The sequence below is a fragment of the Pleurodeles waltl genome, chromosome 1_1 (assembly GCF_031143425.1).
Source record: "Pleurodeles waltl isolate 20211129_DDA chromosome 1_1, aPleWal1.hap1.20221129, whole genome shotgun sequence".
NCBI lineage: Eukaryota > Metazoa > Chordata > Amphibia > Caudata > Salamandridae > Pleurodeles > Pleurodeles waltl.
In genome coordinates this window covers 529,215,224-529,229,782 of record NC_090436.1, presented here as the reverse complement: position 1 = coordinate 529,229,782, position 14,559 = coordinate 529,215,224, and the positions used below count along the sequence as shown (strand labels likewise).

At 47.9% G+C, this 14,559-nt stretch overlaps 1 protein-coding gene across 4 annotated transcripts in view; it reads left to right on the top strand.

Annotated features, from left to right (window-relative positions):
* Positions 1–14,559, top strand: part of SKIC3 (SKI3 subunit of superkiller complex) — a 1,026,707-nt gene that overhangs the window by 478,635 nt on the left and 533,513 nt on the right. For all 4 annotated transcript variants that reach the window (XM_069225585.1, XM_069225575.1, XM_069225607.1 and 1 more), the window contains exon 27: positions 10,151–10,244. In XM_069225585.1, the coding sequence (XP_069081686.1) occupies positions 10,151–10,244 (94 nt within the window). The remainder of the gene's footprint in view (positions 1–10,150; positions 10,245–14,559) is intronic.

Sequence of the window (14,559 nt, the reverse complement as noted above, 5' to 3'; positions counted from 1 at the left end):
ACATGTGACTCATTTCCTCATTGGGCCATCCATCACCCTAACAGTGTCCTTGGCCCCCTTCTTGGCCCGTCAAAAGAGTAGGAGATGTTGTATTGATTGGACCTCAAAAGGGCATTAAGCTTTTATATTGATCACACCAAAGACCACTGTATGAACAATAAGCTTTTTGTGGGGTTCTCTATGTTGAGGAAAGGGAAGGCTTCTAACCACAGATTCCTCATTTCATCTTTAGAGTATTCTCCAGGCAGCAGCCTTGTTCCAGAAGTTTTGATATAAGTGCTCCCACATTCCATCAAGTGACAGTCTGCGGCTCTGCATTGACTTCGTTCCACCCCAGAAGTGATGGCGCAGAGCTGTACATAAGTGCCACCCCTATGTGATGACATCAATTCATCATTCCGCACCTTCGAAAGTGTATCCATAGATGTGCCCCCTTTTCTTGCCAGAATTCCAGTGTGGAAGGGAACAATGTCATCACCCAAGACCACTGGATTCTAACAGTTCTGTGACAGTCATAAACAGATAATGGTGACAGAGCCACATTAGATGTTCCTCTTGTGTTTGGGCTCGGGCATGACTCCAAGTGGTGTGAGAAAGATACCCTCCTGCTCCAGAAACGGATCCTGGACTGTGAAACAAAGTTGTATGTTGTTGTACATCGAAAGAAATCATGCAAATCTCAATGTAAGACGAGTACGCAGACCCATTTCCACTCTTAAGGTTGTTCAAGCAACAGATCCTCTTTGTGCTTGAGAACATCCAGTAAGTCAAAGATCAAATTGAAGTGGAAACACTAGAAGGCAAAGCAGAACTCAACCTCATCCCTCTACCCGCTATTTAAAGAGAATTTGTAAGAGTGTCAGAGCCATTAGATTTAGCTCTCGGTTCCAGTCCCACAGTTGACTCCTATGCCATTGGCAACGCTGCAGCAGGTAGAGTGTTTTTGACACTCATACCACTACCTCTGGTGCGACTTCTGGCCCCAATGATCTGCAAGTGCCTCCAGTTGGATTAACACTGCCGGACCTATCTTAGACAATGTCTGAGCCCTTGGAACCCATCTAGGGTTCTGCACTGACTCCGATGCTGAATTCCATTCTGTTCCATTCCAAGACGCGCACCGTCCTCTCCTTGTTTGCGCAGGAGGTGGATCCTGCGCCAACCCTGGTTTCAAACCCAGAGCCGCATCTATCTCAACCTCAGCTCTGAGGTTGTCCTTTGCCTCCATTGCAGTGCACCCTGTGCCCATACAATCTCATTCAGACAAAACCTTTCCTCACTTGCTCCGCCAGCTGTTTGGTTCCAACACTGACCATAGTTTGCCACCTCTTGGAAATAACAATGAAGATGATGTGAATAATGTATTCCTGATTTTTTATTTTTTTATTTTCTTTTCATTATATTTTTTTATTATCAGAAGAACATAACTCTTCAATACAACCAACAATAACAGTGTGTTCATCCATATCACCACAAACAACATGCTGTGAATATAATTGCCTATCTCATAAAGACTTCTAGCTACAGATTCCTTACCTTTGAATTCTCCCCAGGCATCAGACTGGATCCGGAAGATTTTCGTGAGCAGTACCCCTTCACTCCGTTAGGTGGCGTTGATCAGCTCTGGGCCTGTTGTCTGTGTCATCCATGCCAGGTATGACATTGCGGGTCCTATATAGGTACCCCCATGGTGCGCTGAAGTAATTTCTTTTCTTTCAATACCAGCAAGCGCTGATCCGAAGAGAACTATCCCTCAGTTAATTTTTGACTGGCTTTTTAAAAACTTTTTATCGATTCTGTCCCCCCCCCCCCCAAATTCCCACTCCTGGTGCGTTGAGGATATCCTCCTGAAAGACCAACTTCAAGTCCTGCAGATCCTGTCATCGGGCAATGTTCATGACAGATTGCCCCTTGTGTGTCTTTGGTTACTTGAGAGCGGCAACGCCCTGAAGTCATGCTCCAAGTTCTGGCCCATGCATCTGAAGGCTTTGAGGGAGCGGTCCCTGAAGCTGATGGCGGCCCTGTGCTGGACTCCGCAAGTCTATATTTCGGTCGGGGGGAAGGTACCAGGATCGGTCTTGGAGTCCTCCATCTTTGTCGTCCCACTCTAAGTCCTCGAGGCGATAGGGTATGTTGAGGCACAAAAAGAAATGAAGAAGTCAGAGGGTTCTTCAGCTTCTCCTCGTCCGTCAGCCAGTGAGATGAGGGAGCGTCAATGCTCTAGGCCTTGTTCTGTGGAACCTGTGCTTGGGCCAACTCCCCGCCTCCCTGAGTTTCCAGAAGCTGGAGCAACCACTGCCCAACTCTTAAGAGTTTTATGAGGCCATGTGCCTAATAGTTTTGGCAGTCCGACACCGCTGGAGCCACTTTGTGCCCTGCAGAGTCAGAAAGGGCCCCTTTGATTTCCGTGCCGATGGCTCCACCCTTGGTGCCAAGGGGCACACAGGGATCCAGTCCTGGATCTGGACTGGTGCCTGTCGTACCACCTTGACCTTCCCTGATGCCAGTCCTGACAATTCGTTGTGACCTGGACATGACCAACTCGCTAGTGAAAGCAATTTCTTTGACACACCTGGCTGAGACATCTGGCTTTTTGGGGGATTTCCAGTCTTCCTTGATGGACATGGCTTTTGATGGCACCCGTCTCTTTGGAGACACAACAGACCCGAGCCCGAGCACTTTAAAGATTCTCGGGTTACGACCTGGTCCTTGGACCTTGTGGTGGCCCCTCGTCCCCCTCAGTCTGCCTTTCACCCCGTTCATGGCTACGGAAGAGGCCTCCAAATGCACCTGTTCCTGGTCAGCCACCATACCGTGCATGCTACCCAGCCTCTGCATGGCCGAGGGCGCGGGATCCACTAACCTCATGGATCAGCTGGCCAGTAGTTTGGCCACCTCCCCCAGGGCAGCCTCTAAACTTTTCTAATGTGACTCTGCCACCATGGACTGGTTGTCGGCAGGATTCGCCTTTACCTGCTCCACTGGCAATCCATCATGTCAGATAGGTGGGTTTTGCAGATAGTCCAAAAGGGTTACTCCCACCCCGTCGAAACTACCCATCCATCCATCCATCTATGCCACCATCCCATGATCGGGTGACAGAGGATCATTTGTCCCTTCTCTGCTCGGAAGTTATAGCTCTCTTGGCCAAGCAAGTCATAAGTAGGCTGTGGTTGCTCTTCCTGCTACATTGTGATCCTCAAAAAGGACAACGGCTTCCGCCCTATCTTAGACCTTCGGGTCCCTCAATCTCTTCTTCAGGAAGGAGAAGTTCAAGATGCTCACATTGGCTCAGGCTCTATCGGCACTGGATTCTGGAGACTGGATTGTAGCATTGGACTTCCAGGAAATTTATTTCAGATCTCCATCCTTCCTGTCCACAGACGTTACTTACAGTTCACAGTAGGCCACTAGCAGTTTCAGTTCACTGTGCTCTACGTTGACCTTACCAGGACCCCTTTGGGTATTCCCTAAGGTGATGACAGTAATTGCAGCTCATCTGCGAGATCAGGGGTTTCAATCTTCCCTTATCCCGAGGACTGACTATTAAAGGTGAGCTTGCCCCAGGCTGTTCTCTCCTACCTCCAGATTACAGCTGACTTCCTGTGTTCGCTATCGTTAACTGTAAATGTGCCAAAGTCACACCTGACTGGCTCTCAGACGCTTCCTTTCATCGGAGCTGTTCTGGACCCAATGCAGTTTCGGGCTTATGCTCCTGAAAAGCGAGTGTACGATATTCAGACTGATGCCGATGTTTCAGCCTGTATCCTGGATTTTGTTGAGAATGATTCGGAGGCTGCTAGGCCTCATGGCCTCCTGCATCCTGCTGATGACTCATGCCAGATGGCCTATGCATGCTCTGCAGTGGGGCTTGAAGTTTGTGGACGAGGCATCATGGGAATCTCTCTGACATGGTCCAGATCTCAGAGGAAACTGTGCAAGATCTGCTGTGGTGGCTAACAAACCGGGATTGGGTCATAAACAGAACCCTCTCCTACCCCAACCAGATCTGACAGTAGTGAGAAATACCTCACTCCTGGATTGGGGTCACCACCTGGCAGAGGCAGAGACCAGAGGCATCTGGTCTCCGGTGAAGTCCGGACTCCACTTCAGTCTGTTGGATCAGAGTGGAATTGAAAGCATTTCTTCCCTCTCTCGAAGTGAAGGTAGTGCAGGTTTCACAGATAACACCACCATATGGTACTGGACCAAGCAGGGCGGAGTTGGATTGTGGACCTGTTGTCAAGAGGTTGTGCTCCTCTGGACTTGGCTTGAACAGCAGGGCATATCCCTAGTGGTTCAACATCTGTGGGGGCTCTCTGAACATCAGAGCGGACAAACTCGGCAAACAGTGCTTGGTCAATTCCGAATGGCATCTCCATCTGGAGGTGGCACAAGGTCTCTTTCAGCAGTGGGGGGAGCCTTGGTTAGATCTGTTTGCCTCCACAGAGAACACACAATGTCAGCAGTATTGCTTGTTGGAGTTTCCAAGGCGGCACTCGCTTGGCAACACTTTCTTTCTCAAGTGGAGCTCAGACATCCTGTATGCCTTTACGTCCATGCCTTCTTGTGTGGAGATTGAGAGGCAGCAGTTGACAGCTTTTGACCATCCCCCCGAAGTCTGTAACGTTATCTCGGCAGCCAGGCATCCCTCCACCAATACAGTATATGCTTGTTCTTGGAAGAAATTTGTGGCAGCATAGACAAGCATAGACAAGTCTGTTGACCCCCTCTCTGCCTCTCTCTCTGAGGTTCTTTTGTTCATACTTTTGTTAGCCCAGCAGGGTTCTGCTTTGGGAACTCACAAAGGTTTTTTGCAATCTGTGTTCTTACCGTTGCCTTATCAGCCATCTTTGTTTACATCTCCTGTTGTAAATAGGTTCCTTAAAGGCCTTACTCGTGCTTCCTCTTTCCCCTTTCATTATTGCCCAATGGAATTTTAATTTGGTTCTGACATTTCTGATTTGTGCCCTTTTCGAGCTTCTCCACTGTTGTCCTCTCAGGGTTCTCATTTTGAAAACAGCCTTCCTTGCGGCCATTCCATCTGCCCGCATGTAGGAGGCTGGCCTGGTTTGTATTGGGTACCTTGGGTACTTACACCTTATAGCAGGTCCAGTTATCCCTTATTAGTGTAATGTAGTAGTGTTCTAGCAGCTTAGGTTGATAGAGGTAGCTATAGCAGAGCAGCTTAGGCTGAAATCGGAGACATGGAAAGCTCATGCAATACCACTTATAGTTACACAGTACTTATACACAAGTAAAGACAATACTCAGTGTTACCAAAAATAAAGGTATTTATTTGGGTGACACAGTACCAAAAGTATCTTAGAGACAATACTCCTTCTGGAGGTAAGTATTATACACAATACATACACTAGACACCAAAATTAGACAAGTAAATAGTCATAGAACAATGCAAACAATAGGAAATGCTATAGATTGCAATGGGAGAAAATAGGTCTGGGGCAACACAAACCATATACTAAGAAAGTGGAATGCGAATCACAAATTCCCCCCTAGACAAGCGTAGTGTGTGTAGAATCCCTGGGAGAGTAAGAATACAGTAAAGGTAAGTAAATTATCCCACCCCAGAGCCCAGAAAAGCAGGAGTAAAGTACTACAAGTTTCCTTAGGACACACTACACACCTCGTGATTGGGATTATGCAGTAACCAACCAAGTCTGCAAACAACTGCTGGATTACTGGACCTGAAGACCTGCAAAAGAAGGGGACCAAGTCCACAAGTCGAAACAAGTTCCAGGAAGGACAGGAGCCCCTGCCAACCCAGAAGAGGGTGCAAAAGAAGAGTCCCTGGTTAGTTGAAGACTGCAGGAATGCACCCTAGGAAGATGCCAGCGGGTTCCTGCATGATGCAAAGGATGTCCCACGATGTGAAGATGGATGCAGATGTGTTTTCGTGTTGGAAGTCGCCAACAAGCCTTTGTTACGTCAAAAGTGCGTTTTGCGTCAAAATGGTGCTGGCTGGACCCAGGAGGGACCTCGGGGCCTCGATTCTGTGTGAGGAGGAAGAGGGGGCTCTCAGCACTTCAATGATGACTCAGGATGCCAGGCAGCACCCACGGGAGTCCCAGGACACCGGGACAAAGAAGGAGCAAAACGTGGTTGGCGCAGCACAACAAAGGAAGGTCCCACGCCGCCGGAGAACAACTCAGCAAGTTGATCGTCGCAGGATGGAGTGCTGGGGACCTGGGCCAGGCTGTGCACAAAGGAATTTTGCAGATAGTGCACAGGGACCTCAGGAGGTAAAGAAGACACAGTACACAGGGGTACCATCGCTCTCTGGGAAGGCAAGGCCTTACCTCCTCCAAATTGCATCAGCAGGACCTCAGGACGGTCTGTCGATGATGTCCACCCTCTGTGTCCTTAGGAGCACACTTGTCGTTCTGAGAGGAGTCCAAGGGTACCGGTCGTCATCTTGGAAGGTGCCTGCTGGAGCTGGGGAGTGACTGTCACTCCACTGGAGATTTCTACGATCCTTCTGGTGCAAGATGAAGACAGGGAGTTCCCAGAGCGTGCACACTGTGGAAACTGTTGCAGTTGCTGGCTGGAGCTGAAGTTGCAGAGGAAAAGTATCCCTTGTGGATACTTTGTTGCTGTTACAGCGGTTCCTGGAGGAGGCTGCGGTTGATACAAGATCAGAACCCTGGCTGTGAGGTGGCAGCAGCTGTAGCTGCAGTGCAAGCCTCAGAGAGCTGGTTTGGCAGTACTGAGGGGGGGGTTCCATAGTGGAGCCCCCAGGATGCATGGAATTGGCTCCCTAATACCAGATTTGGAATGGGGGGGACAATTCCATGATCTTGAGTTACCATTGTGAAGCTACATATAGGTATTGACCTATATGTAGTGTACACGTGGAATGGCGTCCTCGCACTCACAAAGTCCCGGGAAATGGCCCTGGACTATGTGGGAGCGCCTTTGCTAGTGCAAGGGTGCCCTCACACTTAGTAAATTTGCATCTAACCTTCAGCAAGTGAAGGTTAGACATATAGGTGACTTATAAGTTACTTAAGTGCAGTGAAAATGGCTGTGAAATAGTGTGTGCACTGTTTCACGCTGTTACGACTCTGTTGTCCCATTTCTAGGGGGTGCTGTAAGGGGACTGTCAGAAGCCTGGGAATCACCTTGAACACTTACCTAGAGTTCCTTTCTGACTCCTGTTTGTTTCTCTTTTTGCCGTGGTGTGCTTTTGTAGTATTACATTTGCTTCCTGGGACTGCAGTTATGCACAGTCTGGTAGTCAGGAAAGCCTTGATTCTGTTTCCCTTTGTTTTCTATGGGAGAAGTCCAGTTGCTCCTTTTCATCGGATCCTCTCCTCCAGGACTTGCGAGTGTCTGAAACTAAAAAACACCTGAGACCTCTCCTGTGCAGCCCCAGTCATATGATTCCACCTGGGGTTTTCTGCTGCTTGGAACTGCTTATAAGCAGCCACTGCCTCAAGATCCTTGTCGTGCATTGGAGTTCGATCCCTTTGTCTTAAAGTCCCTTTATCGGATGATGTTCTAGTCTTGTTCCTGTTCCTGTTCTGTTCCAGCTTGAACCTATTACCTGTTTCTCTGCCCTGTTCCTGATTGTTCCAGCCAGCATCTGCTCCTTATCTCTAAGCCTTGTACCTGTTTGTTTCTTCCAGAGCCTACTCCCTGTTTCTCTGTCCTGCTCCTGCCTTATTTCAGCCTGAACCTGCTCTCTGTTTTCAAGTCCTGTTTACTGCTTATTCCTACTCCCGGTATTCCAGCCCTGTCCTTGCTTGTTCCAGCCAGAGCCTGCTCTGTTCCAGCCGGAAGTTTGCGCCCTATTTTCCAGTCCGAGTCCTGCCTTTGCTTCAGCCATAGCCTGTTCCTAGTTCCTGCTTCTGTCTCTTAGTTTGTTCCTTCTGTTTCTGTTTCCTCTCTGGTGTTTGTGTCTGGTAAGTTTTCTATCATTCTTCACCAGTGTATAAGTGTCTTCCTTTGTACTGGGGTTGGCTCCTGGTCTCCAGGTGGCAATTCCAGCCGCCATCCTTGTCTAGTGTTATACGTTGTCTTTCGTGCCTTAACAGTGACAGTGTGCTATTGCTGTTTTTCCAGGAATCACCACTGTGTTTCCAGCTGGATCCACAAGAGCTTGCCTTGTGTATTTAAGTACTATCTTTGTGCTCCAGGGTCCAGAGACAGAATCACTTCTGCTGCCTCCTTTCTATGGGGCTGGCAGGGTGACTGTGTAGGAGCAAACTGCACAGAGGCATTGACATTCCCTGTCACTGTGGGAGGTCCTGCGCCCTACTGTATGTACAACCCCAGCGTGTTTGTCCATTAGTAATCCATTTCCTGTTTGTTCACACAAGGGTTGCTCTGCTTTTACTTTCCTGTTTCCTGTGCCTGTCCATAGCTGTCCTTCCCGTGTATGCCTTTAGCTGCTCCTCTGCCTCAGTACACAACCTCTTTCGGATATTCTGTGACCTCAAGGGGTGCCACACCCAGAGTCCTGATCAGACCCACCCGAAACCGTGACACACGCAGGCTGCAGTGGCAGTTCTGTGAAAGGATTTGTGTGAGCTCCTTATGGGTGGCAAAATAAATGCTGTAACCTATAAGGATCTCCTGGAACACCAATGCCCTGGGTACCTAAGTACCAAAAACTAGGGACTTATAAGAGGGGGGGGTCCAGTGTGGCAGTTGAAATTGGTAAATGAAGTCACTATCCTATAGTGACAAATTTAAAAGCAGAGAGAGCATAAGCACTGAGGTTCTGGTTAGTAGAGCCTCAGTGACACAGTCAAGCACTACTGACAACACACACATTAGGCCACAAACTATGAGCACTGGGGTCCTGGCTAGCAGGATCCCAGTGAGACAGGCAAAATACACTGACATATAGGTTTTTATCTATGAGCACTAGGGGTCCTGGCTAGCAGGATCCCAGTGAGACAGGCAAAACACACTGACATATAGGTTTTTATCTATGAGCACTAGGGGTTCCTGGCTAGCAGGATTCCAGTGACCCAGTAAAAACACACTGACACACACTCACAAACAGGCCAAAAGTGGGGGTAACAATGCTAGAAAGAGGCTACTTTCTCACACCGCAGAGTGAGCGAGCTGCAGGCATTGTCCTTTAAGCCACCTCCACTGCCTGGACCCAAAAAGAGTGTTGGCATTCTCCTTTGATCGTATCAAAGAGTTCTGGGTGGATGATCAACTCATTGTTGCTTATGTGGGCGCAGAGATATGTCGGACAGGTCAGAAGAGAACCATCTCCAGATGGGTCGTTCTCTGCATTGAAATGTGCTACGCATTGGCTAGGAAGCAACCCCCTGAGGACTTGCACGCTTATTCCACCAGAGCTAAAGCGCAACCACTGTTGCCACACAGCGTTCTGGTCCTGGACATCTGTCAGGAAGCAACGTGGGCTTCTTTGCAGACGTTTACCAAACACTTCTGTCTGGACAGTCAGGTCTGTAGGGAAAGGCACTTTGCCCGTTTGGTCCTGAAGGACTTTCTGGTGTGATCTTGGTTCGCAGACCTACCTCTGGCAATGGTATTACTTGAGTATCTATTTTAAGGTAAGGAATCTGCAACTAGATGCCCCTCTCTCTGAGGTTCAGATGGGCAAGTTACTTACCTTCAGTAAATCCTTATCTGATAGACAATATCTAGTTACTGATTCCTTACTGACTCAACCATCCTCCCTGTTCTGCAAACTGATTTCTGGGGACAGGGATTCCCCTTTCAGGGCCCTAGTGTTGAGGCACCAGTGGTCATTGTTCTTCATGGCTCTGCACTTCTGGTAGTGAAAAGAAACTGACATCAGCGCACTGAGGTAGCGCCTGTATAGGACCCACAACATCATATCTGGCATGGGCAATGCTGATGATGGATGCAGAGGTGATCGACGCCTCCTAAAGGCGTTCAAGGGTACTGCTCGAGAACAATCTCTGAATCCCGACTGACTCCTGGGGGAAATTGTAAGGTAATAAATCTGCAAGTAGGTATTGTATCTACCAGATGAGGCTTTACCAAAGGTAAGTAAAATATCCTTTAAGTTTAAAAGTAGCCTATATTTAGTGCACATGTCTCACTTACTCAAGTTCTTTTCCACATCCATTGTTTATTAGAGCAATAATTTCCTTTGTGGATATTTGTTACTTTCCAGGAAGAATTCAGAGTGACCCCTCTACATTCACAATGCTTGGTTATCTAAATGAACATCTGCATTTAAGAATTCAAGCCACAGATGCATACAAAAGGTAATTTGATTTCACCAATTTATTCAAACATTTCATATCAAAAAGGCAGATGCAGTATGTTGATCTTTGTTGGGGACCTTCTAGCATGTATCTGTTCCTCCTTCCCTTGTCCAATAAAAATGCATGACAGTATTGAGCTACAGTTACCTGACTTACAGTTGGGTGGCATGGTTGTCCCTAATGGTGCATAGTGAGTTGAAAAATAATATAGTTTTTTCCCTGAAATGACTTCTGGCAAGACAAAGATTTGGCCTAAGCCTTCTACCATGAAAAGATAATGTAGGAAACTGGCTCTGTATATACTATATCCAAATGAGATATAGTGTGTACAGAGTCCAGGAGTTCCCCAGAGGCTTGACAGAGGCAAAAATAGATAATACTAATGCTCTATTTGTGGTAGTGTGGTCGAACAGATAAGCTTATCAGAGGGTAATGTTAAGCATTTGTTGTACACACACAAGCAATAGAAGAAACTCACACTCAATGACAACTCCAGACCAGTAGGATTTTATAGAGAAAAATATGTTTTGGGAATTTATTTCTAGAACCACAAGATTCAGTTTGCAGGTAAGTACATAAAATAAAAGGTACTTTGCATATCAGGACTTTGAATAGATTCGACAATGTATACAGTTTTGCTTAAAATGGCAAAAAGCTATTTTAAAAGTGGGCACAGTGCATTTTTCAACAGTTCCTGGGAAAGAAAAGATAGTACAGTTTTGCAGTTAAGTATAAAACTTAGTTCTTATCTCCTTGGTGTAGGTAGTCCGTCGTTGGGGGGTCAAGTTAACCTCAAACACCCACCACCAGCAACACAGGGCCAGTTGGGTGCAGAGGTCAAAGAGGAACCAAATTAACGTGGGTTCCTGTGGAGACAGGGGGCACTCGGAACTTGGTCTGCTGGCAGGTAAGTACCCGAGGTTTCCAAGGGCAGACCGGGGGGAGGTTTAAGAGAGCACTGGAGGGGCCCCAAGTAGGCACCAAACACGCACCCTCAGCGGCACTAGGGTGGCCGGGTGCAGGATGCAAAGAGGGCATCGGGTCCTCAATGCAAAGCTACAAGGGGACCCTGGGGGTCACTTTGAGGTTGCAGACGAGCTCCAGTGGGGCTTTTCTGGCAAGCCACTGGCTGGACAGGGAGGAGGGCCACCTGCTGGTTGATGCTGCACCGGGGGTCGGTTTCTCCAAGGCCTGGGGGCTGCAGTGCATTGGTTCTTCAGGCATCTGTTATCTTCGTTGGGAGCTCGCGGTCATGGGGGTCCTCGGGATTCCCTCTGCAGGCATTGTTGTGGAGGGGTCAACCCAGGGTGGGCACTTGCTCACAATTGCCTGTGGACCCTCTCTTGCAGGGTGGATCCCCTGGACATGGGCCGTGGGAGTCGGGTGCACAGGGGTCAGGACTCGTGCATCTGGAGTGAGGTGGGAGTCCTTAGTTGTAGGTTTCTTCAGACAGAGCCGCTGTACTTGGGAGTTCTTGGTCCTTTTGGGTGCAGGGCAGTCCTCTGGAGTTGGCAGAGGTCACTGGCACCGCTGGACGCTTTGCTGGTCTTTTTGCAGGTTCTTTGAAGCAGGAGGCAGGGAGGTAGGCTGGGGCCAAAGCACTTGTCTTTCTTCTTCCCTGCCGGGGGTTTCAGCTTAGCAGTCCTTCTTCTTGTAGGTCGCTAGGAATCTGGTGAGCTGGGGTTCAGGGAGGCAATTCAATCCTAGATTCAGTGGCGTGTTAGGGTCAGGGGGCAGTAGCCAATGGCTACTGTCCCTAAGGGTGGCTACACCCTCCTTGTGCCCACTCCCTTTAGGGAGGGGAGCACATTGCTATCCCTATTGGTCCCTGTCCTCCAAAACAAGATAGGGGGTTCTGCAAGGAGGGGGTCACCTCAGCTCTGGACACCTCAGGGGTGGTCCTGGCTGGGCTGGTCACTCCTCCCTGTTTTCCCTAATTTTTACGCCAGACTCCCTGCCAAAAGTGGGGCTTTGTCCGGGGGGCAGGTTTCTCCACTAGCTGGAGTGCCCTGGGGCACTGTAACCCTAGGCTTGACCCTTTGAGGCTCACTGCCAGGTGTTACAGTTCCTGCAAGGGGAGGTGTGAATCACCTCCACCCAGGACAGGCTTTGTTTCTGACCACAGAGTGCACAAAGGCACTCACCCCATGTGGTCAGAAACTTGTCTGAAAGTGGCAGGCTGGCACAGACCGGTCAGTCCTACACTAAAAGTTGGCATGAAGGGGACATCTCTAAGAAGCCCTCTGTGCTAATTTTTCAATAAATCCCACACTGGAATCAGTGTTTGTTTATTGTGCTGAGAAGTTTGATACCAAACTTCCCAGTATTCAGTGAAGCCATTATGGTGCTGTAATGACAAATTCTCGGACCCTATACTCAATATGGCTACACGGCGCTTACAGTGTCTAAGAATGGACTTAGACACTGTAGGGGCATATTGCTCATGCAACTGTGCCCTCTCCTGTGGTATAGTGCACCCTGCCTTTGGGCTGTGAGGCCTGCTAGAGGGGTGACAAACCTATGCGCCAGGCAGTGGGTTGTGGGCATTTCACCCTGAGAGGGTTGCCATGTCGTCTTTGTCTTTTTCTCCCCACGAACACACACAAGTTGCAAGGCTGTGTGTACCAGATGAGTTAGAGGTCCCCTAGGGTGGCATAATACAGACCTTCCCTGGCTACAGGTCCCTTGGTACCATGGGTACCTTTTACAACAGACTTAGCTGTGTGCGAGGGCTGTGCCAGTTGTGGAAAAAAAGGTACAGTTTTAGGGAAAGAACACTGGTGCTGGGGCCTGGTTAGCAGGGTCCCAGCACACTTTCAATCAAAGTTGGCATCAGCACTAGGCAAAAAGTGTGGGGAGATAACCATGCCAACAGTGGCACTTTCCTACAGATAATATTGCTGTTATTCATGTAGGGATGGGGAAATTGTTTTGACAGCATTTTGCTGGGAATACAAAGAGCTGCTTGCATTTGCATTCCTCTGTGAGCCTGTTTGGGACTTGGTTGGGTAATCAGATCTACCTCTCCACATGAAGTGCTCAATCACTGTAGCCTACGCTTCCACTTGACCTCCACGGTAGTTCACTTGGAGCGTTGGGAGACTGGAAGGAATGCTACTGACCCACACTGCCAGAGAAGAACTGTTCAAGTATTGGATAATTGGACTAATATGACCCTGGCTGCAAATAAACTGTGATGTAATGACATGTAAACTGGAGACTTAACCCCCAACTGCTAGCCATGCAGAACCCTCCAGCAGTACATGACCTTTTTTCATGCGCTGAGAAAGGGCTAATGCAGACAGTTGAGAGTAGCCCCAGCACACTGGGCATTGAGACTGACAGCACCAAGGCTGATTTAACTGAATTTCACGGTCCCCTGGCATACTCTGATAGCCTATACCACTGCTCCTAAGTGTGCTCTGTGATGCTGCTGATCATTGCCAGCAGCAAAGAGTCCTGGAGGTTCCTAGTTGGCGGCTGAGCCTGAGGTCACACAGATTTCCATGACTATTTCCTACAGGCTGTGACAGAATGGGTACGACAGTCTTAACTATGCAGCTTGCCAGTGCCCAACAGTACACTGGCCATCAGACACAGAGAAATGTAATGGTGACATTGTGGCTTTTTTGTGCACTGGGCCAGATTGCTATGACGAGAATAGTGAAATCACTTAAAATGTTTCCATTATAAGACATCAAACATTATGATTTTTATATGATGCCTGTTTAGTGTTTTAAACTCCATTATGCACTTAGAACTACATTGCTACTCCCATGGTAATCTTGATTTTGATATAAACAGGAGTTTCTATCTGAACAGGGATTGTAATTTGTACATTAACAGCAACATTTTTTTTTTTGCTGAAATTTATTATGGGTAAATATTATACCGCACTTTCTGCATTTTTCGGCTTGGAATAGGAAAGAAATGCTGCATTACCATGTTATTTCATAATCTGAGATGTGGTCTCGGAACAATAACTTGATGCCACACCTTTCAAAAACAAACCTTTGGGTATCAGTGACTTTAGGAGCTGTAATAAAGTACTTTAAATCTGGATCTGTAATAAACCCTCATTTACTAATTGCATAATTGGTACCGAAAGATAGCATTACTAATTAGAATAAAATGAAGCTCAATTATGTTATAGAAAATGAAGCATAGTTTATAGTGCAACTCTGTGGAGGTAACAAAATGTTTTAAAAAGTTGTTGCAGCTGCTTACCTCTGTGTCTTTCCCACAAGGGGAGGTTGAGCTTAACGTTTAGGATCATCGCTATTTTACTTTTGCTGAAATATGTTTAAGATACTTT